At 38.8% G+C, this 25,086-nt stretch overlaps 1 protein-coding gene across 2 annotated transcripts; it reads right to left on the minus strand.

The window, feature by feature from the left end:
- Positions 1-908: 908 nt before the first annotated feature.
- On the minus strand, positions 909-23,760 carry XPA (XPA, DNA damage recognition and repair factor). 2 transcript variants are annotated; one of them, XR_838360.3, is made up of 7 exons: positions 23,477-23,760; positions 19,365-19,475; positions 16,006-16,111; positions 12,942-13,107; positions 10,948-11,065; positions 7,765-7,989; positions 2,035-2,172 (listed from the first exon to the last, which is right to left on the minus strand). XR_838360.3 is itself a non-coding variant. In XM_010995530.3 (6 exons), the coding sequence occupies exons 1-6, from the start codon at positions 23,652-23,654 to the stop codon at positions 2,024-2,026; spliced, it is 828 nt and encodes a 275-aa protein (XP_010993832.3). In that variant the 5' UTR covers positions 23,655-23,755; the 3' UTR covers positions 909-2,023. The 2 variants fall into 2 exon arrangements, 1 of the variants encoding a protein (XP_010993832.3); XM_010995530.3 differs by lacking the exon at positions 7,765-7,989 and having other exon boundaries at positions 909-2,172; positions 23,477-23,755.
- Between the last annotated feature and the right edge of the window lie 1,326 nt (positions 23,761-25,086).

Below are 25,086 nucleotides of genomic sequence, written 5' to 3' on the forward strand. Positions count from 1 at the left end.
TGACCCTAAGCTGCTTTGTAATCCTTTGCACTACATTATGAGAGTTTGGCTAGTTACACTTACTTGATCCAGATCCTAGAAGAATTTCTAGATTTTCACCTCCTTTCTCTTGGATCCTCTCTTCATGTGTAATGGTTGCTTCTTACAGCAGCTCACTGATGTGACCCTGCTCTGTCCCAGCCTGGCTGCTAGGTATACAGAAAAACTGAACTAGAGATTGGATTTTGAAGAAATAAAGGTACAAGAGCAAACATTCAACAGTTGCTCTTCCAAAAGAACGGCATGTCACCGTACACTGTACCTTGCAATAAATCAATATTCTGTTAAACTGTACTGATGCCATTTAACATGCTTTTATCAAAGTGAACATCTTTGTTTTCCTTGATTCTAAATCTCCCTTCCAGGAACTATGCAGAAAGCAATTCATGTGAAGATAAGTTTGCTTTTCCTGGAAAGTACTGAGCAACAATTTGTGTAAGTTACTAATCTACAATCATACCTGAAAATGAAAGATGAGGACAGAACTTGGCAACCAGAGTAAAACAGAGTTGGCTATCTGGGTACCAGGACTGTCTTAATTTGATGAAGAGTGAATAGACATACCTTACCTAAATAAATCTATAACTAAACCGGTCTTGATAATAAGTGCTCGTTAACAAGTGACCGTTATGTGCCAAGTGCTATAGATTCACCGTATTTAACCCTCACAACAGTCTTTAGACAGATTATTATGTCCACCTGACAGGTCAAATAGGCCCATGGAGTAACTTACCTAAGGTAGTAAGTGGAATCTGAACCCTTAGTTACTCTGTCACCAAGCTGGTACCTTTTTTTGTCCCAAGAATGTCTTGCTGCCCATTAAGAATCAGTTTTTACTGAGCTGTAATATTTAGCATAACACAAAAAAGTCAACACTCAATATATATATATTAAACATTAGTGTACTGAACACTTATATAGAGAACAATTAGTACTATATTTGGGCTTGACTTGTTTTGATTTTTGCCTTCCTTCAAGCACAACTCCAAGAACTGATCTAGACAGAAAAATGAAAATGTATAAAAATTTCCTATTTGTAGCAGTAGGATAAAAAGTCACATCAAAGAACAACTTGAAAATATCTACTTAATCTGAATTTGTTTTTATCAAAGAATGCATAGACCCTGTAATCAACATATGGGATCAAATCCTGAGTAGATATAACTGCCTTGTAATCCTTTTGGCAAGATGGGGGATATCTGACTAAACTTAGTCCAGGGGTCTGGGGTGAAGTCAGGTTGCAAGAGCAAGCCTCCTTCCCTCCAGGGTTAGATGCACCTGTAGTAAGGCACTTAATTAGCATGGTGCTCACTTGGCACACAGTAATGCTCGGTAAATGTTAGCAAGTTGTGATCAACTTATTATCACTACTTTCTTTAATCAACAAACAGTATAGCTGTTTAATCATTTTAATCCATATTTCAATATTAAGGTCTCTACAGTAGTAAACCCTAAGGATACGGAAGACACGATCAGACTCCCACAACTCACTGTATGTTGCTACCAGTCAGGACTTGTCCCAGCAATAGCTCCCCACTCCCTGACGTGGAGACAGGAATAGTCTGGAAGACCTGGCAGGACCTCTGCTGCGCGGTGGTCTACCACCGTCTGGGCTGTTTCTTGGAATAAGAATCCACATCAGTCAGCTTTTGCCTTTACTAAAAAACTTCCTGCTACCCCAATTTAGGGTTTACCTTGGTTGCTTATTTCTCAGTTTTAGCTCTAACCTCACACTTCTGAACCCACTTTCTACTGCTCAGCTCCCACCCCTATTGTAGAAAAATGGTCACAGACCCAGTATTTTGCCCACAACCAGACCTGCTGGACCTTAACTGAAACTTGCTCTTAAGCCCTAACATTTATAATTATTGAAGCATTATTTATACAAGTGTTTCTCTCATCTATGAAGACTTTATATTTTGGTGAATTTTGAACAGGATTATCTAAATTTATCTAAATGTAAAACAGATCACTTAACTAAAAATCACATTTTCTCGTACGTCAGTTCATGGCCACACACCATACAAGTCTTCCGGTACGTGTCATCCTCTAGGTTTTCTTCTGGTCCGTACTCATGTTGATGAGCAGCTGTTTCCCTTTTCCACAGACTGCTTCTTACTGCTCGCCGTAATTCTAAGAAAAAAAATGAAAGCCAGTTTTTCAGTGGTGCTGTTCAACTGAATCCAAAAATGTCAGGCTTTCAGCCGTGTCTATACACGTGTATGTGTTTAAATCAAACATGGTTTACCTTAAATTTAAACAAATCAAAACTGATTATACAAACTTGGGAAACTTAATTTCTTACTTCACTAACTAGCTTGGCCTGCAAAATCATTCATGTGGTCGTTGGAGTAGCGTGAGATGAGAGATTCAGAAATGGGGTATGTGGGCTAGAGGGACAGCAAAAGACCAGATTCAGAAGACAAGTGAAAGAATAGGGTTTTTTCAAGCAGGTGACTATGAAAAACAGGATGCCATGGCAGGAAAGGGGAGTCAGCCGGGATGAGTGAGGATAAGGAACATTTTAAGTTCCTTGTAAGTCTCTTGAGAGGCAAGTCAGGCTTTTCTTGCAAGAAAACTAGAAAGCCAAGAATTTGGGTGATGTTTCATCTTAGAAAACCTGCTTGTGTAACTGACCCTGTGGCTATTAAATTCTTTTTCCTATAAAATAAGAGCAATATTTTAGGAGACATATTGCTAATAATTACTGCAAAGTACAACCTAAATAAAAGAATCACTACTAAGAGCTGGGAAGAACCAGAGTTTTTCTTTTACTTCATTTTATTTTGCAAGTAGGGAAACTGAGCAAAGATAGCATGGGAACCCAGGTCATTCATTCCACTGTTCACAATTTTTCCCACTACATTTATTAAAATGTCATTCTTACAAAGAAAAGAATTATGTTGGATGCTTTGAAAAGCAACTTAGTTGATGACATTCTAAAGTTCACATGGCATGTTACCTGAAGAAATCCAGGGCTTCGTGTTAACTAGAAATTAACAAGCTAAAAACTTCAGTTTCTAGTTTAATGAATAAAAAGCAACAATAACTTCACATTTTCCTACTCTGACCAAGGATCCATCAAGCCCAGCACTGTCTTTGACAGCAGCACTACCTAAGGGAGAGTATGATCATTATCTTCCAAATCTCAACCACAAAAATCAATGTACACCAATTCCACTTTCTTTAATCCATTTTAGATCTATGGTAAGAAATTATCAAAATATTACTTGAATCTTTGTATTTTCAGCCTTTATTATATCATGAGGATAAGCAAGCAAATAGGGCTATGTATCAGGCACTGTTCTAAGCATTTTATATGAACACATTTAATCCTCACAATCCTTTGATATAAGTACAACTGTCATTCCAATTTTACATGAGTAAACTAAGGCACAGAAAAGCAAGTAAGTTTTGCCTAAGGTCAAACAGGCACAGTCCAGCTCAGTCCACGTTTTTAACCACTGAGCTGGGCCACCTTTTCATCCCTTCAGTATGAAGCACTTCATCTGAGACTATTCTTTTCAAGCTTCAATGTGTACAGCTCTGGATAGTTTCTAGACTAGGGAGAAAATCACATTCATCCACCTCTTTGTTTCTGTATCCTCTCATTCTGAAGAGCCTAATTTTTCTAGACATAATCTGAACTACCCATTATCTTTAAATTTTTTATTTTACCTTAGAATATTTTCTGAATAAAAATAAGTGATATGCTGACCAGACAATGACAGGGCAATGTCTCCCATTTGAATTCCAATACCTCCCCCTTTTGCTTTGTTCTGATGCAAGGTACCCTGGCCACTTTTCCTTTACTACCCCACTAAGAAAATCTCTCAACATCTGACTGCATCCCAGTCACTGTTAAGCTAACCCAAATTCTGCCTAATTTGAGCATTACGTGAACTTAGGAAGAGACAGAAGAAAATTATTAACACTAAAAGAATACTTAAAAATCTAGCTTACTAGCCATAACTGGTCACAACTGAACAGAAGGTTTTATACTGATTTTATGTCCCCCCCCCCATTCTTCAGCTAATCTATCAAGATACATAATGACAACAATAAAGCCATATCTTTAGTATTTACTAGATATTCCTGGAAAAACTTGGTGCTAGAAAGTAAGGAAGTACTAAAATACTGGTACATCTGTCATTTTCTTGCCCTTCTTTCCCCGCCTGAACAATCTAGTTCTAAAAAGCCATGAAGTGGAGCGAGTAAAGCAGGCATCTGTAGGAGGGTGGGGGAGCCCCAAGAAAATGGTAAGGAGGGTCTCCTACACCGGCGGCAGCAACAGTGAAGAGAAATTTGTTACCTTCAGGGTCATTCATCAGATAACTATACATATTATAAAGGACAATTAAGTCAGGTTTCTCACTGTCAGAGAAGGGAGTTACAAGTACAGAAAGGGAGAGAACCAAAAGGAGCACTAGAATTCTAGATTAGAACTGAGTCTCTCAATGTGAACTCAAGGTTTTAATTATAGATACAGATTTACATGTGTTTTGAGCTAGAAAGCAGAAGTGCTCAAAGAATGATGAAGATATGTCAAAAGGATGCAAGAGCTAGCCTGAAGACACTCCTAGTGGCCCAAATCTGAGACAACTAATTTGAGCACCAAAATAATTAAGGACAGAAATGAACCAAAAGCCATTGAGAATAATAGGAGTGAATGAATCCATAACAGTAATAAAGGGGGGAAGGGATGGGACAGAATGCTGGCTTCCAACTGGTTAAATGTGGAGGGAGCACTGATGTTAGCAAACAATTTTAACAACCAGCATACCAAAGACTGGTTTGGGGAAGAACCATCCACGGATGGTTACTAAATCTAAGGGGAAGCGTTGAGGAAAAGCAGGACATGTGCCTGGTCTTACAGGGGTTTTTTGCTTATCAAATCAAAAATGCATATTAACATCACCACTGAGGGCACATGTCTCCAGACGTGATCCTGGGAAGAGGCATATCATTTATGTACTATCCCCAGCCTGAAATGAATAACCTGTGTTTAACCATCAGGAAACATCAGAAAAACCCCAAATGTAAAACATTGCTTCTAAAAAGGCAGGCAGGAAAAAGGAAGAGACTTCTTCCAAAATGTCAATGTCATAAATGAAAAAGGCTGTGGGAATATTCCAGAATAAATTTAGAAAGACTCAGTACCTAAAGCTAGTACCTGCTTGTAGACTGGATCCTGTACTGGAATTAAAAACCACACAGGACATAACTGGGTCAACTTAACTGGAACAGGGATGACAGATGAGATTAAAAAATCAATACTATAATTTCATTCTGTAAGAGAGTATTCCTATTCTTAGGAAATACACTGTAGTATTTAGGCATAAAGGGTGGTGATGTAAACAATCTACTCTTCAATGGTTCAGAAAAAAACCTGAGTGTGTAGAGAATGCAGATGATACAAGTGCTAACAGGCACATCTGGGTAAGAACATGTGAGTGTCCCTGTGCTGCTCTTACCCTTCAATTTTAAGCCAGCCTGAAAGGACTTCCGAATAAAAACATTGAGGAAAAAAAAAAGGAGCTAGACTGAAGGGCCTTCCGTTGGCCAAATCTGGACAATCTGAGCATCAAAACTGAGCATAATAATGACAGGACTGGACAGATTCTAACACTGATGAGAGAGTAAGAATCCATGGTTCAATCTGGTTCTAAATAAAACTCTTCTTTCCAAAAGAAGCCAAATAATAATTGTAGAAATAACAAAAAGAGAAAGTCACCATTTATATCTACCCTAATAATAACTGACTCAGGCAAGATTCATCCCTGTGTGCTTAAACCATTGAGTGAGACTTAAGGAATGAGATGTTCACACAGTGTCAGTCACCCCACAGATTTCTTATTCATTACAAAGAGAAAAGCGTACCTTTACAACAGAAAAATCTGGCAGATCCTGCCTTAACAAAGCAACAAACTCACTCTCTTAGAGGAGAACTGATACCACGTGTCTCCTAAGGTAATGCGCTCAGACACACCACCGGCCTGAATCTTAACTGTGAGGAAGTACACTGCTAATAAATCCAAATAGAGGGACATTCTGCAAAACAAGTGGCCTGGACTCTTCAAAATGCCATGAAAGAAAAAGGCTGGGGTACTAAGAGAGACTGGACACGCATCATCCTCGACTGGCCCCTGGACCCAACAACTAAAAAGCTGTAACAGACACTGCAACAACTGGGGAAAAGACAAATGATGCAGATCGTATACTAGATAACAGCATTATATTAGTGTTAAGTTTACTGTGCGTGATTATTTTTTAGTTTTGTAGAAGAATGTCCTTGTTCAGAGCAGATAAATGCTGAAGTACTGGTAAGAATCACAATGCCTACAAGTAACTCTTACATGGTTCAGCGAAGTTGTGTGTGTGAGAGAGAATAGGAGAGAAGCCAGAGTGACAAAATGTCAATATCTGGTGAAATAAAAAATATGTTTAAAGACCAGTAAGTTTTTCCCATTACTTCATTTAAGCAACTTAAAACTTTAGAAAGTAGAGGTCAATGACCCACTGCTGAGAATGAGAAGGGGAGGGAGAAAGGTCAGAGACTTTATAAGACTGAGAAAAGGCCTGCTAGGTCTTGGGGGAGCTCAGGAAACCATGGGATGGAGAGAGGACGTGCCAAGCAGCCCTGAAAGCCTAACTGAGGCTGGAGAACAGAACAGCAACTCACCATGTTCCAGCGTGCTGGCCCCACTGGCCTAGAACTCCACAGCACGAAAAGGTGTCGGCTGCTTCTCTTGGAAGGTTATAAAAACGTTCACGGTAACATCAGTCTTGCTGACAATTACCTTCAGGAACTGCTGCTACTGTTTACCCAGAGTTTTCCCCTGAATGTTTGTTTCAATGAAAAATGTATTTTATACCACTCTAAAACTATATTTTATTCAGCTTAATATCTTAATTTTGCAAAAGAGGCAGCCTGTATTCAAAGAAGCCCAATGCAGTTTATGAGGTAAACTTGTAAGAGAATTAGCTCAGGGAGACCAGAGACTTCTAAACACCTGATGGGAGGGCACGAAGTTTTGACATAAGGTGCACATTGTTAACTAGAGGGGAAGATCACAAGAAAATGACAAAATGACATATGAATTTTGTCCTCCGTAAACCGAAGCAGAGTCACAAGAAACTGTGTCCTTCAAACTCTCTTGAGAGGAATCTCAAACAGTCATAAATATGACCACAGGCCCAGGATGTAAAATGTTCACAAACTTAGAAGAGGCGCCAAAATAGGATTTTCTTACCCACCTCTTCTGGGGAAAAAAGTGCACAGTAACAAACAATGAAGATTAATTTTTCCTTTTTTTAGGAGGCTAACCTCTACTAGGATTAAGAGAAAGCTGAGTATAACTTTAAAGAAAAGCCTCACCTCCACCTTATCAGTGGAAAGGAGCCACGCAAACCCAAAACGTTCTGTGTATTTGCACCAGTTTAAGTTCCTGTCTGATATCAAGACCAAGGCATACTGCATTTTAAAAAATCTAATGAACTACTCAGCAGTGATACCATCATCCCTACTTCTGCGTTCCTGGATCTAAGAGATCTGTAACAATTTGAACTTGCTGACAAGAAAATTCTTCGTCTTTCACCTTGTCAATATTTATACATATATACCTTATATTATCTATACTTCAATGTTCTTCTGTAGTAAGATCAATTTTGTCTCAACTGTAAAAGTAGGTCATATTCTAAAAGCAGGTAAATGTAATCTCTTACCTTTCCATAAAGAAGTAAACTTTGTGACAGCTTCTTTGTGGGTCAAAATCAGAAGACCAAGAGGAACCAGGTTCCAATTTCTTTTCAACTAAAATTTTTAGACTTGCTTTTATTCCTCTCTGTTCTGAGCCTTCTGAGCAAACTGCATTGTGAGCTCCTTGTTCCTAATCTCTACAGTGTCTACTCCACTAGTCAGGAGGAGGACAGGAACATATCCACCAACCTCTAAAGTAAGAAGAAGCCATAATTAAAGAAGGCATGGCATTGACCTCTGCACATTAGATGACACAATGACGTAATGTTTATACAAAAGAGAGAACTCATGTTTTCATATGCAAGTGAAACAGAGAAACATTCTTAGATTTGTAGGGTCTTTGAAAACATACCACTCTTGTAACAAGACATGCTTCATCCAAATAAGAAATAAACTAAAGAAACCTTAGTCTTAAGAGGTCTAAGAAAAAATTCAGGGCAAATTCAAACTCTTCAAGGATGAGGAAAATCCACAGTGATTTATCTGGTGGTTAACAGCAGTAATGTGACATAGTGAGAAAGACAGCCAATTACGTTTGAGCTTACATCTCCTTTAAAAAACACCTTTGTGAATCATGTAAATCTTAAAAGAAACATTCTATTCATACTAATACTTAATAGACATGACTATCTTGATAGAATTGTTACAGAAAAAAACAAAGAAATTAAACAGATGCCATAATCTTTTATTGTTAGTCAAATTATAGGAATTTAGTCACCTTTAGATGACATTTTGACCAAACTACAGAAACAGTATCTAAGAAAAATTACAGACCCCCTTTTAAAAATATTTCATCACTTTGCAGGTACAAGTTTCTAATTCCTTTATCCACGTATTACTGTCTACCCCAAAATACCATCTTGGAAAGTTTGTTTAATGAGGCAGCACAAAGGGAAGAGTTGAGGTGATTCAGGGAGCTGGAGTTGGAAAAACCCTGGACTGATCCGTGATTAATCTATAAATATGCCCTCCTCTTTTACACCCCTCAGTTAGTGCCTTCTGTTACCTTAACCTTCAAGGCTCTCCTCAATGTTGGAAGGGAGGAAAGGTTGCACTAGAACATGGAAGAGATTAAAGGACCAAATTCAAAAGGAGTCTTTCCAATTCCTCTCAGTTGGTCCCTTGCAGGTGTTTCTGAAGACTGTGGTACAGCAGCAGCTAATCTGGGGAAGATTCTTCAATGAAATGCTCTTATACGGCGCAGTTTGCTGTGGGAAGCCTCTCTACAAAGCCATAAAGTGTGCTTGCCCTCTGATTCAGAAAATGACATTTTGATTAACTATAATTTATATAAAGATGTATATAAGGATATTTATCATAGGGTTATCTGTCTTGATAAACTTTTTTTTAATTAAACTTTGATTTTTATTCTTAAATATTAAGTTGATCCATTTTGTATAATAAAATTTTTATTTGTAATCAAAATTAAGGAAGTTGAATTAAAAACTTGAAATAAGCTCAACTACTGTTCTCTTCATGTAATTAGACAATAAAGTAATAATTGACAAACACTTGAACATTTACACCCAGGTCCAAGGCTATGTAAATGGGTCCTTTAACCTGCCTCCATTATACAATGTCTACAGGGGAAAACAAAACTGTTCTCTAAACAGTGTCCTTCTACAGTCACACATGCAGAGCTGCCGTATTGTAACAGGTACATAATGTTCCACTGAAATACTATGACTTGGGGCTGTTGCTCTGCCCCATTTCACAGCTAAGCAACTTATATGTAATGTCTCATCGATTCCTTACAGTTTTATCATCATTTTATAGTTGAAGAAGCTGAGACACTGAGATTAAGATTGAAAAAATTTTGATAAAATTCATAAATGTCCAACAGTGCTTCCATTTTTATAAAAAAAAATTTAAGGGCCTATGCATAGAAAATGAATGCAAGAATAGACTTTAAAATGTTATTAATGATCGTCTGGGTAGTCGAATTATGGGATAGAAGTTCTTTGTAGTTTCCTAACTTTTCTGCACTGCACATGAATTACTCTTGTACTGAAAAGGGGGAAAGAAGTGCCCCACAATAAGAAGAAACAAGGCAGGCTTACATTCAATTATTTTTCTTTTTTGTTTAAGACATCTGAACTATATTCATTCACCTTCCAAAACCTCTTCTAAATCCTAAAAACACATTATTTATTCTGGCTAAGATACTCAACTTAGTGTATGTATAACCCTGTATATACACAGAATATGTGCTATCTATGTACACTTTACACCATACTGGGATGCACAGTCACTGCAGGAAGAACTTTTATGCCTACTTTTTGAGGCTCTTTTTAAGGATCCTGTGATACAGCAGAAAGTGCTCTTTGTGCCCTTGCAGCACCTTATGTTCATCACTATGCCAGTACTTGTCACACTCACGATTTTAAGTTTCCCAGTCTTTCTCTTCTGACAAACTGTGACTCCAGCATTTATGTTAGCACAGTGCCTGGAACATAGCTGACATTTAGTAACTGTTGGATGCATTCATGCACAGGTGGACAGACAGACTTCTGCACATATGCACACATGGATGCATGCGTGCACAAGTAAGTACAGAGACAGATGAACAGAGGAATGAATGGACAGATGTATGGACAGAGGATGAATGTGCCAATGCAGGCTTTCAGTCGTGGAAGCCCGGCTCCAGACCCAAATCTCTAGCAACTATGTAACAAGTCACTCCACCTTTCTAAGTCTTTTGTTCATATATAAAAGTAATTAGGCTTAGAAGGTGACTAAGACTTGGGCATTATTTTTTCATTTTAAGCAATTAGAGAGGTTTGTTGGTGGAAATCTTTGTCTTTTATAACTCCATGGATCATATTTAAGATAGAATTTATGCCAAATCCTTAACCAGGGATACATCCCTGATCCTCCCTGATCCTGCCATCATTCCTCATAAAAATGTGATTCACTTTAAGATGAGGGCTTGCATGCTTTTTCAGAACTGCAGTACTGTGAGGTATGGACTGCAAGTTTCAAACACCAACCTACTGAGGGCAAACTAAGTCTTTTTTCCTTCAGTCTATGGAAAGAAACACATTTCAATCTACTGGTGACATTGTATCATTAAACTGGAACAACTTAACTAAAGGCTTTTTACAAAGTAGTAAAATTCAGTCCTTCATGATGTAAATGTAGCCACTTACCTTTTACTTTTTTATCAAACTTCTTCTGTTTCATTTTTTCTCTGTTTTTCTGCCGAACTTCCTTTGCTTCTTCTAGTGCTTCCTGACTACCCCAAACTTCAAGAGACCTCTTCACAATCTACAATACAGAATCCATATTTAAATTAGTTGCAATTAGTTGCTGTAAAATATTTATAATTATTAAATTCACAGGTGGCCAAAGAATGATCTAACTCAAGTACAAGCTTATAAATATTTGAAATTTAAAAGATTTTAAATGTTGATCTAAGCAGCTCTAATATTACCTCCCTCTAAACCTATGAAGCCCTTAGTAAATGTATACTGAATTAGATTACATATGTGAAAAGCACAATAAAACAGGGTGTACCTGTATAAATAGAAAAGCTGTCCTCTGACTACAACTGTTTCTGATTTGTTTTCACCTCAATCAAGGGAAGTACATGTAGTCAATGAATTACATGAGTTTTGGCAGTATCACCCCCACCAAAAAAAAAATCTGCTGACCAATTAGCCGTATCAGATCTAAATATGACGTCCTCTCCAAAAATCTCCCACCACAGAAAATCAATCACTAACACTCTTCTCCAGAATCAATACGAGTTTCTATCCACTTGACTACTTCTGATCTTCAGGAATATGAGTTTAAAAAAAAAACAAAAAACTTTTGTAGCTGAATGGCCTAAAAAATCTTTATTCTAGTTTAAAAACCTTGGATTGTAAATCTATACTCTTTATAATATTTATTTACATTTAGGGAAATAATATACACACAGAGAATTATGCTTGGGATATCTCTCACAAAATGTTAAGGGGACCAAAATATCAATCAATTTAGCCAAACTAAAATTTCTTAACATAAAGTGATACACTGTTACTTCATAAATTCAAAACATCACATTTTCCACAATCTGACATCCTTGAAGATGCTGCATCACCAAAGTAATTAATGGTACTTTAACAACCCTGAGTCAAAAAGTGGTTCAGAAGAATTGGACTCTGAATATGAAGAAGTTTAAGAACACCTGAATAAATCTGCCTTTTCCTTTTCGTATACACACAAGCATGACATACAGCAAAAAAACCTACAGGAAGTCTAATGGCACTATTTCACTAAGTATAAAGTAACAGCTCCAAGTGACAACACAGCACTGGCATCAATTCAATCTTAACTATGACCCACGGGGTTATAAAAAAAAACAGATTTCCACCAGCAAACCTCTCTAATTGCTTAAAATGAAAATCATTTTTTTCATTTTTAATGGTACATAAAATAATTGTGGATCTTCTAATCAACAGTCTCGTGTTTCATGAACATTCACTGTACAAGTTTAGTTTTATAATGTAGCTTATTCTAGGATTTTCTGATATATCCCAATCAAACTGTGCTCTAAAGCAATGCCCCCCAATATTTTAAATATAATGGCACAAATAGAGTCTCATGACTTTTTTACCACCCTGGGGCCAGACACAAGGTACCCACCAGCCTGTGCACTCTAGCAGCCCCTGGTGCCGGGTGGCTAAGTATCCTGGCACACCTGTAATACAACTGCAGCAAGAGGAGCTGAGAAATCTGCTCTGAGACATACTAGACAAACGGGGTCAGCTGACAGGGTTCCAGGTGAGCACTTCCCAAGTGGCGTAAAAGTTCTAGGCATTGGTGAAATTCCCCAATTTTTTTTTTATGATTTTATTTGGGGGGGGGTGGGCATGAGAAACATGGTCTGACCCCTATTCCAAGCTTTCTTAGTTTCCAAGTTATACTCCTAACATCACCCAATAGTAATATATTTGCTCCAAAGTGCCACATCAAAAAGCAAAGTAAGGGAACATACTATTAAATGTCATTATGTATGACTAGGACTCATGCAAAGCAATAAAATGAAAAGGATCTTTTTAACTCTCTGCAAGAAAAAATTAAATGAATTATAACTAGTTCATTGTTAAACTTCACCAGACCCAGCATTTAAAATGACTGAATGTAACTTATCAGAGACCTGCAACTTTAAGTAGAGCTTCATATCACCCCACTGCGAATGATGAGGATTCTTCTTCACAATACATTTAAGAGCTGGTTCTCTTTTTTCTAAATCACAATCTTTCAGAAGGTATTCCTGTTTTGCTTCTGTTTTAGTTATAAGCTTGTGTTTATCATCAGCATCTCTGAAAACAGATTAAGTCCATTTATATAAGTTAGTTATTTTAAATAAATTAAATTTTCAAATTGCCCAAAAACCTAGGGGCATATATGCCAAAAGAAACATATAAAATACTGTTTCCTGAAACTCTTATGGTCAAATTAGGGAGAGGGTGTAGCTCAGTGGTAGAGCGCATGCTTAGCATGCACAAGGTCCTGGGTTCAATCCCCAGTGCCTCCATTAAAAAAAAGAATTAATAAATAAACCTAGTTACCCCTTCGAAAATAACTGAAATAAGAAAGTAATGTCTTATGGTCAAATTGGCAGCATAAGAATTCTAAGAGAAAAATACTTCCTTTTACTAATTGTGAGAAGCTATACTAGCAGCAGATAGATCCATATCATTCAACATTTTAAGAATTTCTTTTTTACTTATTTTAAGTCCCTCTTTTCCACAAAGGATCTGAAATGACTTCCATAAGTTCAGTAAATATAAATGGAAACTGAGACTCAACGGGGGATGCGGGAGGGTATAGCTCAGTGGTAGAGCACGTGCTTAGCATGCGGGAGGTCCTGGGTTCAATCCCCAGTACCTAAATAAATAAATAAATAAACAAACCCAATTACCTACCCCCCCCCAAAGAGAAAACCTTAAAAAAAAAAAAAAGACTCAATGAGTTAAAAAATATAAGTTAAAGCTCAAAGTCAGGATGGGCAGGGTGTAAGGAATATAAATATACAAGGTCCAACTGCCCCAAGCACAGCTGTTTTTCAAAGCCCAGGTAAAAATGGAAATATAGTCAATTACATAGCTCTTCTCATTCATTTGTTCTCCATCTACATGCCAGGTATGTTCGAGGCACTAGGAATACAGAAAGAATAAAATAAAGCTTTGTTTTCATGCAGTTTACATTCTAGTTAGGAGAAGAATTAATAAGCAAACATAATGACAGATAAAAGTGCTGTAAAGGAATATAAAGCATGGTAAAGAAACAGCAATTTTCAGACAGATTGGGTGGGTAATCAGAGAAGGCCACTGATGAGGGGACATTTGAGTAGGGCCCTTAAGAAGTCGGAGAATACGCAGAATCGCCAGAGAAAGAACATTCCTAGCAGAGAGAAGAGCAAATGCAAAGCCTCCAGGACAGGCATGTGCTTTGCAAATGGAGTTCACAGCAAGCGGGCAGTGACTAGAAATGCTTCAAGTAAGTGAAGGTGAGGGGTGATGGGAGATAAAGTCAGGGGTAGGCAGGGGCCTTGTAAGCAATGGTGAAGACAATTTTATTCTAAATGGATTGGAAACCTCTAAAGAGCTTTGAGTAAAATGCTACATGGAGAAGAGACTAATGGTGCAAAAGTGGGCGACGTGGCCAGTTAGAAGACTACTACCGCGATGGTCCAGGCAAGAGCAGACGGAGGCCCAGCCTAAGGCAGTAACGGGAGGAGGATGGGACACGGATGAATTCAGGACACAGTTTACACAGAGAAACCAATGGATCTGGAAATTAAACATGGGATAGTGGAGAAAGAGCTAATGAATGAAGTTGGCCTTGACTGAAATGGTGTACACTGAAGAGGAGGCACATGACAAGGGGGGAGGAAGCTGTAAATGGGAATAACTTTAAGAATGTTAACTAATGTGGAAGTATAAGCTAAAGGAGGGGACAGGTAAACCACTCTGTACTTATCTTAAAATTGTCAAAAATGCTGAAGAAAATAGAATGGAGCGCCGTGTTCCTAATTATGTTTACGTTTAAAAGCATATTTTTTCCAAATTACTACACAACTTTCTTTAAATTGATACATAAGTTCCTTCCATTTTCTCATGGAACTAAGGTTATATGGGGTAATTCAGTCCCCGAACGCTGTCTGTACTTGAAGGAGAGTGGCAACACTGTGAACCTTAACCACTGGGCACATCAATGACACTGTTACGTCACTAGAAATACAGTTTGTAATTTATAATTCCAGTGGCTGCCAGAACATTTCCTGTCACAGATCTGACCATGAGACCAGAAACATCTCCCATCCTCTTTACCTTCTAAGGATTCTACTCAGCAACAAGTCAACGGTGAGAGCTCTCAATGTCTGCAGCAGGGACTCTGAAAGGGCAGGGACTCTGAAAGGGCAGGGACTCTGAAAGGGCAGGGACTCTGAAAGGGCAGGGACTCTGAAAGGGCAGGCCCTCCAGGCCGGTGGGGAGTTGATCTGGGGCTGTACATACAAGAAGTGGGAACAGGGAACAGATAGGAAGGCTAAGTAAGGAGCCAAGATGGGATCCGTAGGTGTGACAGACCCCAACCGCAGGACTTGGCTGAGGAATTCAGTAGGGACAGAGGAACCACGTGGAGTGAGGAGGATTATTCTGCAGTGATACAAAAAGGTTAGGAGGAAAAAAAGAATGACAGAGTATGTGATTCTTCCTCATCTATTCTCTTCCCTGCCTATTCAGGAGAGTGAAAAGTGAATAGAAAGGTGTTCTGAGGGTACCAGGGCAGTGGCTGGATTATACTTCCTTCTCTCACTGAAGGTGCCAGTCCTCTGACCAAGATGTCAACACACCCTGCTCAGAAAATAAGATAGAAACAAAGGGATCCTTAGGGGCTGGGGGAAGAGAAGGGTTAGGAACCTGCTACTGAGAGACAGTCAACACCCCTCCCTCAAGCAGACAGGAAAAGGACCTGTCTATGGCAGAATCAGGGGCATCCTTCCTATTTATGTGGCATTAATTTTGATAAGCAAGGGCTTCCTATCTTTCCTTGGTAAAATGGAAAAAAGAAATTTTAGGAGACTCTCAAAACAAAAAACATGATTATTAAGAAAATATTAAATCCAAATAGACCTAACTATCATTTTGCATCTAAACTTACATGCAAACATTAAACTTTAGTCATTTAAAACACTGTCTGAAATTAAAAAGTACCTGCAGTTATCACAAGTGGCCAAATCAAAGTGGTTCATAAGATAAGAATCCATAAATTCTTTACCACATTCTTCACATATTACATAATCAAACTCCATAACAGGTCCTAAAGAAAGAAAGATTAATTCATTAAATTTCCTTTTTTTGTAACTAGAATACATTTTCCTCTATTTTATTAGCTTACTAGCAGGTATTTTATGCCTGATACAAATATATTTCCATAAAAGACAATATAAAACATTAAGTAATCTTACATTTATCTAAAAAAAATTTTTAAGGAAAAAAGAAAAAGGAAAGACTACAAAGGAAAAAATTATCAATTCATCAGGCACTTTTGAACCCAAACCACATGTAAGGTACTCGCATTACTTTTGTATTGCTGCTATAACAAATTACCACAAATTTAGTGGCTAAAATAATACAAATTTATTTTCTTACAGATCTGTAGTTTAAAGGTCTGACCCAGGTCTCAGTGGGTTAAAGTCAAGGTGTTGGCAGGCTGCACTCCTTTCTGGAGGTTTTGGGGGACAATCTATCACCCTGCCACTTCCAGCTTCTAGGGGCCGCCTATGTTCCCTAACTCAAGACTCCCTTCCTTCATCTTCAAAGCCAGCAAAAACAGCTTCTTACATCACGCTGTTCACACCTCCCCCGACCCTCTTCTGCCTGTCTTCCACTTTTAAGGATCCTTGTGATTACATTGAGCCCACCTAGATAACTCAGAACAATCCTCTGTCTCAAGGTCTTTAACCTTAATCATATCTGCAAAGCCCCTTTCCCTCTGTAAGGTAATAAATTCACAGGTTCCAGGGTGATTAGGATGTGGACGTCCTTGGGGGCCTTTATTCGGCCTCCCACAGCACTGTTGAGAGTATGAAAATTAGTCCCAAGGCAGGAGGAGGGGGGTGGAGGAGCTGCTTACAAATAAGGGAGATGGGCACTAACACTTAACACAGAAAAGAGCTGCAAAGAGCAAGACAACAGTAGAAGAGAGACAATACGAATTCACTTTCAAATGGGCAACTTTCCCTCCCTCCATTCCACCCCCTACCAGCAGGGCAAACAGCTTTCTCTTCATCTGTCTCAACCACTGGGTAGATTGTAAATCTCTTGAGGCAGAGATTGTTTACCTATAATCCTCAAAACCCAGCACAGGAACTATCCTAGGTAGAGTAAAGCAGGATTTTTTTTTTTTTTTTAGAGACTTCAAATACATAGCTAAGGCTCTTTATCCTACAGAACTGTTTCTTTCAGTGAATCTGAAAGCTCTTCTAGTAAGTCTTTAGGATGACTGCTACTGCCAAGCCCCAACTCTGAGAACTGCCACAACTCCCAGTGGGAGGAAAAACAGAGTTGTCATTTATTCATGGTTTGTTCAACATATTCTAATCACTGCCTTCCCTTACCGAATTCCAACATAAAGTCAGTCAATATTCTAACACTCCTCAATCCCACTAATCTCCAAACATTAACAAAAAATCACTCTTCTTTGTAAAATATTGGAGGGGCATAGATACAAAGGGAAAAACTGAAAACACAGTCAAAGTGGTATCTTCAAAAAACTGGTTACCAGAATGTGTTAGAACTGGAAAGAAACTGCCGTCAGAAATACCCATTAGGAGGCATAATTGTCCTAATTTTAAAAATTCTTTATAATAGAAAACTTTAAATATACATAATGATGATTTTTAACTCCATCACTCCATTTACATTTACCATCTGGAAACTGCCAGTCAACTGTAAGCAAGAACCCTCCCTCTCTCCCCTATTCATTCGTTTACTAACACATCTATTTATTATCGACGTAGACTCATAGATTCCTATTTTTTCAATGGTATATAATTCAAGCCTCATAAATAAGTTCTACTATTTACTAAAACTGCCACCTACCAATCTGGAGTGCCTCTTATTTCGGTCTCTCCCTGTACTCTGTGTATGGGCCAGTTCGTGAACCAAAAGACACTTTTTCTAATTTGCACAAATTCACTACCAGAATTCTATTTGCAAGTAGCAGCCCTACCATCAATGCATGAATAACAGTAATGACACAGGCCACATGCACACCTCAGTCAAGCAGAAAGGCACTACAGAGGTTCCCAATAAATATCTATTGCATGACCTGTTAAATGAACAGGGCTTTATATGCCCATGGTAGATTCAGGAATCTACAGAAAAACAGTCACAATGAGTCTTCATATCCATAAAATCATAAGGACTTAACAGGTAATTGAATTCAATGCCTTCCCTCCTAATACAGGGTGGTCTCTCAATCTCTAAACTCCTTCAGTGCTTTGCTATTTAGGGCATCACTCCACATGGTTAGGAAGTTTTTCCATTTCAGAGAGTCACTGTGAGGCTCATGGTACATGTGTTGACACTCTGTAAGTGCAAAGTGCTAAATATATGTAAGGAACACATTCATTACACTGGGCTGGCATCTCCCTCCCTGTAATTGTCACTCACTGTCCAAGATCTGCCCTCCAAAGCAAATCACAGCACATATCTCTCTTTCACAGAGGAGTACTTCTTGTATTTGCTGGCAGCTGAAGTGTTCTCTAGTTCATTGTAACCAGTTTTGACAACTGTTCCTCACATGTCAATTTCAGTACTTCCATTTTGTTTCGGACACATACATACACATGTTAACAGCCATCTTAAAATATGGCACCCAAATTGAAAATAAATATAATCCTTCAAGTCTCAGCCTCTGAAAACAATAGTTTAGACATACATAAAACAGGACTATTACCTGCACTGATGAATACACAACACTTCTGCTGCTGCAGCTAAAACTGGAAGGTTTTTAAGCTGTTACACTACACGATGGCTTCAAACTTATGATCAAATAAAACTATCTTGTTCAAACAGTGTCAAAGTACCCTCTTCCAGAGGATAGGTGGCTATACAGAGATAGATATAGATATATATAGATTTGTGATTTATCAAAACTTTAATCTTAGATAATAGTTGTATTATTATTTTTTTATGACAGGTTTCCCTATCTTATACTTTACAAACCACTTTTTCCCTCCAAACATAAATAAATGTTCTAAATCTTATCTCTTGGGTTCAAGCCCCTCATTTCAGCCTATCAAGATAATTTTGAGAATTTATTCTATCAGCTTGCCTATTATAAAACAGAGAGCATCGACCCTAAGTACACAAGCCACAAATTAAATGAATCATTGACAGATCTGTTTAATTTTTAATCTACTAGCAAAACTGCCAAATTGCATCTCTCTTACAAAGCCAACTGTGTGAGCACAAATGTAGCATTTTTTAACATCAATTTGCAAAGAATTATGCATGTTACTCAAAATGACCAGTCTAGGTACCCATTTTCTGAAAACACACTTTACCTGGTTGATGAACAACTTTTCCAATTGTATGTTCTTCTTCTTCTTCCTCTTCCAGAATGAAGCCTCCTCCTGTGTCAATTATCTTTGGAGCTGCTTTTACATTCGCCATGCCTACAAAAAGTAAGTAAAAGTGGTCAACAAATGAACTAAGTAAGTCCTCATGTTCCCTTATGCATAAACAGGAACTTTTAAAAATTTAATATATATCAAACAAGACAAGAATGTCCATTATTATCACTTCTATTCAACATTACACTGAAGGTCCCAGCTACTATAACATGGCAAGAAAACAAAACAGGCATGAAGGTTGGAAAGAAGTAAAACAGTATTTATTCACAGATGATGGGATTATGTATGTAGAATATCCACAAGAATCTACAATTAGAATTTCAAAGTAGTATCTAGGAAGAGATGTATAAAACCACTACAGCACTAAGAGAAATCAAAGACCTAAATAAATGGAGAAATACACTATGTACAGATTGGAAGCCTCAATATTGTAAAGATGTCAGTGCTCCCTAAATTTATCTAAAGATTCAATGTGACCCTAGTCAAAACCCCAGCAGCTGTGTGTGTATGTGTGTATATCTGTGAGTATGTCTGTGTGTATGTGTGTGTAATGGGAGCTGACAAGCTGATCTAACATCTCTAAGTAAATACAAACAACCTAGAATAGCCAAGATAATCTTGAACAAACCTGGAGGATTTACACCACCAGATTTAAAGATTTACCATAAAGCTTCAGTAATTAAGACAGAATGGTACTGAAACAAAGACAAAGAGACCAATGTAACAGAAGAGAGAGTCCTGAAAGAAACCTACACTGGTCACTTGATTTACAGCAAAGGCTCCAAAGCAATTCAGTGAGAAAAATGGCATTAATATTTATGACAAAGGTATTACTACAAAACAATGAGTAAAAGATGGTCTTTTCAATAAATGATCTATGGCTCTACCTCATACAATATACACAAAACAATTTTTAAATGGATCATAGTCTTGAACGTAAAAGGTAAAACAATAAAGCTTCTAGAAGAAAACAGAATAACTTCACAAGTTTGAGGTAGCCAAAAATTTCTTAAACATAAAACACGAAAACATGAAAGTATTAACCATAAGAGGAAAAAACTGCTTAATTGGACTTGATTAAAATTAAGAACTTCTATTCATCAAAAGACACCATTATGAGAGTGAAAAGACAAGATGCAAAAGGGGAGAGGCTATCTGCAATATGTATCTCTGACAAAGGACTCATATCCAGATTACACAATGAAATCCTGTCCAGCAGTAAAAGACAAATAACTTAAAAAAAAAAAAAGGCAAGTGATGAAAAAGTTCTTATCACCATCAGTTATTAAGAAAATACAAATTAAAACCATAATGAAACACTACACTCCCACCAGAATACCCAAAATGAAAAAGACTGACAAAAGCAAATGATGAGGACATAGAGCAACTGGAACTGTCATACATTGTTGGCAAGATTTTAAACTGATATAATCACTGTTTGGCAACACCTACTAATGCTAAATATACATCTCCCCAATGACCCAGAATTCCATCTCTAGGCATACACGCAACAGAAATGAGTGCATATGTCCACCATAAAACAGATACAAAAAGGCTCATATCCAAGACCTAAATTTTTTTAAAAAGCTCGTAAATGTTGTCTTCGTAATAGCCCCAAACTGGAAACTACCCAAATTTCCATCAAAAGGAAAATGGAAAAACTAAAGTATAACAACATAAAAGAGTACTAGACCACATATAAACGAACAAACTACCAATACGTGCAACAACATGGATGAATTTCTCAGGTATTATGTTGAGCAAAAGAAGCCAGACATTGTATGAATCCATGTAAATGAAGTTCAAAAATAGATAATACTAATCAAATGGTCAGAAAAGTAGTTACTTCTAGGGGTGAGTGGTTGACTAGGAAGTGGCATTAAGGAAGCTTCTAAGGTTCTAGAAGTGTCTGTACACTATACTGATTCCTGTAGTGTTTACAGGAGCATTTACATAGGTAAAATTGAGATGAATTTTACATGAATATATTTGTTATAACTAATTTTTAAAAGATACACTTAATATATATTAAGTCACTCCTCTTCTCTGGCCTCAATTTCTTCCTCTGTTAAATACAGTGATTAGAGTATAAGAGGCCTGTTTCTACTGTTAACAGCAATTCTCTCATCTCTCCATATCCCTCCATTACACTGAGTGCTTTTATCTCTGTAATTCTGAACAATAGATAAGCATTCCATGAATACTTACTGAATGGACAGAAATAGATGAATGTACCAGAATATGATTTTGATTTCATGAACAGTGTAGCAAATGACCACCAATGCAATGAGAATTAAGAAGGGAAGCTGGAATAATCAAGACCATAATTTGAGCAGGATCCTGAACAGTGCTAAATCACACCAAAAACAAAGCCCAATTTCTACTTCTATGCTTTGCTATTTTCCCAGGCCCTTAGCACTACTCTAAGTAACACATTCTAAGCAAGTTCCTCTCAGTCTTTTTAATGGCATGTATCACAGCACACAGAAAATGAAAATTGTACCATACATTGAAATAAAAGTACTACAAAGATAAAATCTCAGCACCTACCTAAGTCTTGAAGCATGGCAGGGTGTACACAATGCTACAACACAGCTCAGGTCTTTGGTAAATGCCTAGGAAATCTCACAAAATATTCATGCTACCTTGCTTTCCATCATCAGAAGTTTAACTTAATACCAGTTTATGTTCTATTTTGCACCCCTGTTCCACAGCCATTTAGTACAGATCTAGAAACCTTTCTGGAATCCTGAGTATGAATTAATGCAAATGAACAATTTATGCTCCTGACCCTAGAATGCTTCAAGTTGGGAACGGAGTAAAAGAAAACCACTAGAAAGCAGGAAGGATGAGACCAGAACTATTAAAAGTGGCTGGAATTTGCAGATTCAATACCAGTATGAATATCAAGACACGCAGCCAACCTCAGACTCTTTTCACTCTTCCTTACTTTTGGCTGATGAAAAGGCATAGCAGATGACCCAGCTGTGACTGCTCAATTACTCTCACAGTATGGATACAGGTTTAGGAACACACGTGCCTCATGTTGCAGAGATAGTCCTGAAGGACTTCATGTCAACCAAACTGTATTTTAGGTACCTTGGGGAAGATTATTAGTTGACCCCAGTGGAGAATTATATGATGGATAAAAACATACACAATAAGCAAACAGACAAATAGACAATAAAGCAAGCAGAAAGGGAGAGCTGAGGCGCTGGTCAAGGGCTGCCCTAAGAAAGGGGGAAGGTGAAATCCAGACAAGAGTAACAGCCTTTCTTCCTAAGGGTGAGAGAGAGGCCTAGTATGGCAGAGGTAGCTGGTGAGCAAAGAAAGGCCCTGAACCCATGGTCAGGTGACCTGAGTTCCAGTCCTGATTAGCCTTTGCCCTTGCGGGAATGGACCGGAGCTAACCCCCTTTCCCTCTCTGGTTTTCAATTATCACCTCAGTCGAATACGGATACCAAACCCTGCCCTAATTATTTTCCAGGTTAGCTGTGAGAATCAAATCAGCTAAAAGGAAATATGTGAAGCACAACAGGTGCCACTCCGTTAGCCCCACGAAGGCAGTAGTTAATGTCTGTTTGCTCTGCTCAGGGCCCAGCACTTGGCAAGCAATGGCCCGGTACGGAATGCGCACCCAATCACCCTTTGTAGAATGGGTGAATGAGGGAGCAGGTACAGGATTATTACTGAAATGGTTGCAGGCCTAACAGCTTTATACAAGGACCACCCCTGGGACGGGTGGAAGCTGCGGTTAGAGAGCAGAAAGGGAGAGCTGAGGCGCTGGCCCGCGAGGGCGGCTGCATTCTCAAACTAAAGACGGCAGCTGCACAGCCCAGGTGCGGTGAGGAAAGGCCAGGGCTGGGAGTCAGGAGTCGCTCAGCGTCTTGGGCTGCCCGCTGTGACAAGGTCAGCTGCGCGAATTCCCTCCCGGGACTGCAGGAGGGTCTGCGCGCAGACGCGAGGGCAGTGGACGCCACACCCAGGACGCGGCACCCGGTCCGCCAGGAGAGAGAAGGGGCAGGCGCCGCCAAGGCCCAAACCTCCGGTAGCCGCAGCCGTCGTCGCCGGGTAAGGCCGGGCTGCCAGCCGGGCCTGGCGCAGCATCAGCGCCCGCTGCCGCTTCCGCTCGATGCTCGCCCGCACGGAGGCAGGTAGCTCCGCCGGTTGTCCTGAAGCCGCCGGCTCAGACGAAGCACCCTCAGCCTCCGCCATCTCCATCCTCCTCAGAGAGCTGTCGACCTAGCCCCGCGCACGCGCATTGGCGCACTTAAGCGTCCCGAAGGCACGAACACCGCCTCCGTGCCGGCTCCAAAGCGCAGTAGCTGACAGAGAGCGCGCCTGCGCAATTTGAGAAGCACGTGCGGGAGGGAGGAGCAGTGGGCGAAATCTGCGCATGCGTTGGGGCGGGGAGTACCTGCCGGCTTGTAATCCAGGGGAAGGGCTGATGCAGAGATCAGTGTTCAGGAACTGGTCATCTTTAAAATAATAATTTAATTTTGTGGTTCAGAATGTAGGCTTTGTGGTCAGACTTGGGTTAAATCCTAGCTCTGACATTTAACATTTGCGTGACTGTTAGGAAGTTACTTAACCTGAGTTCAGTTTCTTCAGTAGTAAAGTGAGGATAATTACAGAACCACGTACACAGTTGTTGGGAGGATTAGATGTAACCTTTCAGCACAATGCTTGGCACAGAAAATGCTTCCAAAAATGACGGTGACTAGTAGTAACAATAGTGCCAATCAAGAGAGATCAGTAGATGATTGATTGGTCCGACACTACTTTGAACGCCTGGCCTAGGGGACAGAGTCTTAAGATTTGAAATGAGAATACCTGGGTTTAAAGTCTCACTTGCTATGTGACATCAGGCAGATGCAGCGCCCCGTACTAAGTCTGGTATGCATGAGCTTGGCTTTCTTTTCCATGAAATATTTCTTCAATGTGGGTGACCTGCCACCAGGTAGACAACAAATTTGGTCTTGGGCCAAATTCTGACTTCCCAAAAAGTGTGGTAGATGGAGCAAAAGAAACATTGTATGCTTTTCCAAAAATATGCATTTTCTTTATTACAAATAATTGAAGCCAGAAAACATTTAAGTTCTAATTACTACATAAACCATTTAGGACTAGTTTTTAGGATAAACTAGCACACTGAGGTTTCCTACTAATATTCAATGGTTAAAGTTTGAGAAGCACTACCTAGTGGTTCTAATCTAACAATTATATGTGTATAAAGCAGTTAAGTGCTGAGATCTTCTGGCTGAACTGGAGACAGAGACCTCAAGCCATTCCTACTCCCTTTCCCCTCAGATCCCTCTCACTTGCTACCCATTGATATTGTCCAGGTGATAAAATCTCTAATTCTGTATGACATCAAAAGCATGCACAGCAAAAGAAAAAACTTCATCAAAATTTAAAAACTTTTGTGCATCAAAGGACGCTATCAAGAAAGTGAAAAGACAACTCCCAGAATGAGAGAAAATATTTGCAAGTCATACACATCCCCCCCACCATCCAAAAGTAGAACATTCCTAAAAAACCTTTTGTAAGCTAAAATGGCATAAAGTGAAGAAGCCATCACCTTATGACACACCTTGCTAATGCACAAAATAAATCGAGATAAAGCACAGATGCTCACAGACACAGTTCAAAG

Source organism: Camelus dromedarius, chromosome 10 (assembly GCF_036321535.1).
Source record: "Camelus dromedarius isolate mCamDro1 chromosome 10, mCamDro1.pat, whole genome shotgun sequence".
Lineage (NCBI taxonomy): Eukaryota > Metazoa > Chordata > Mammalia > Artiodactyla > Camelidae > Camelus > Camelus dromedarius.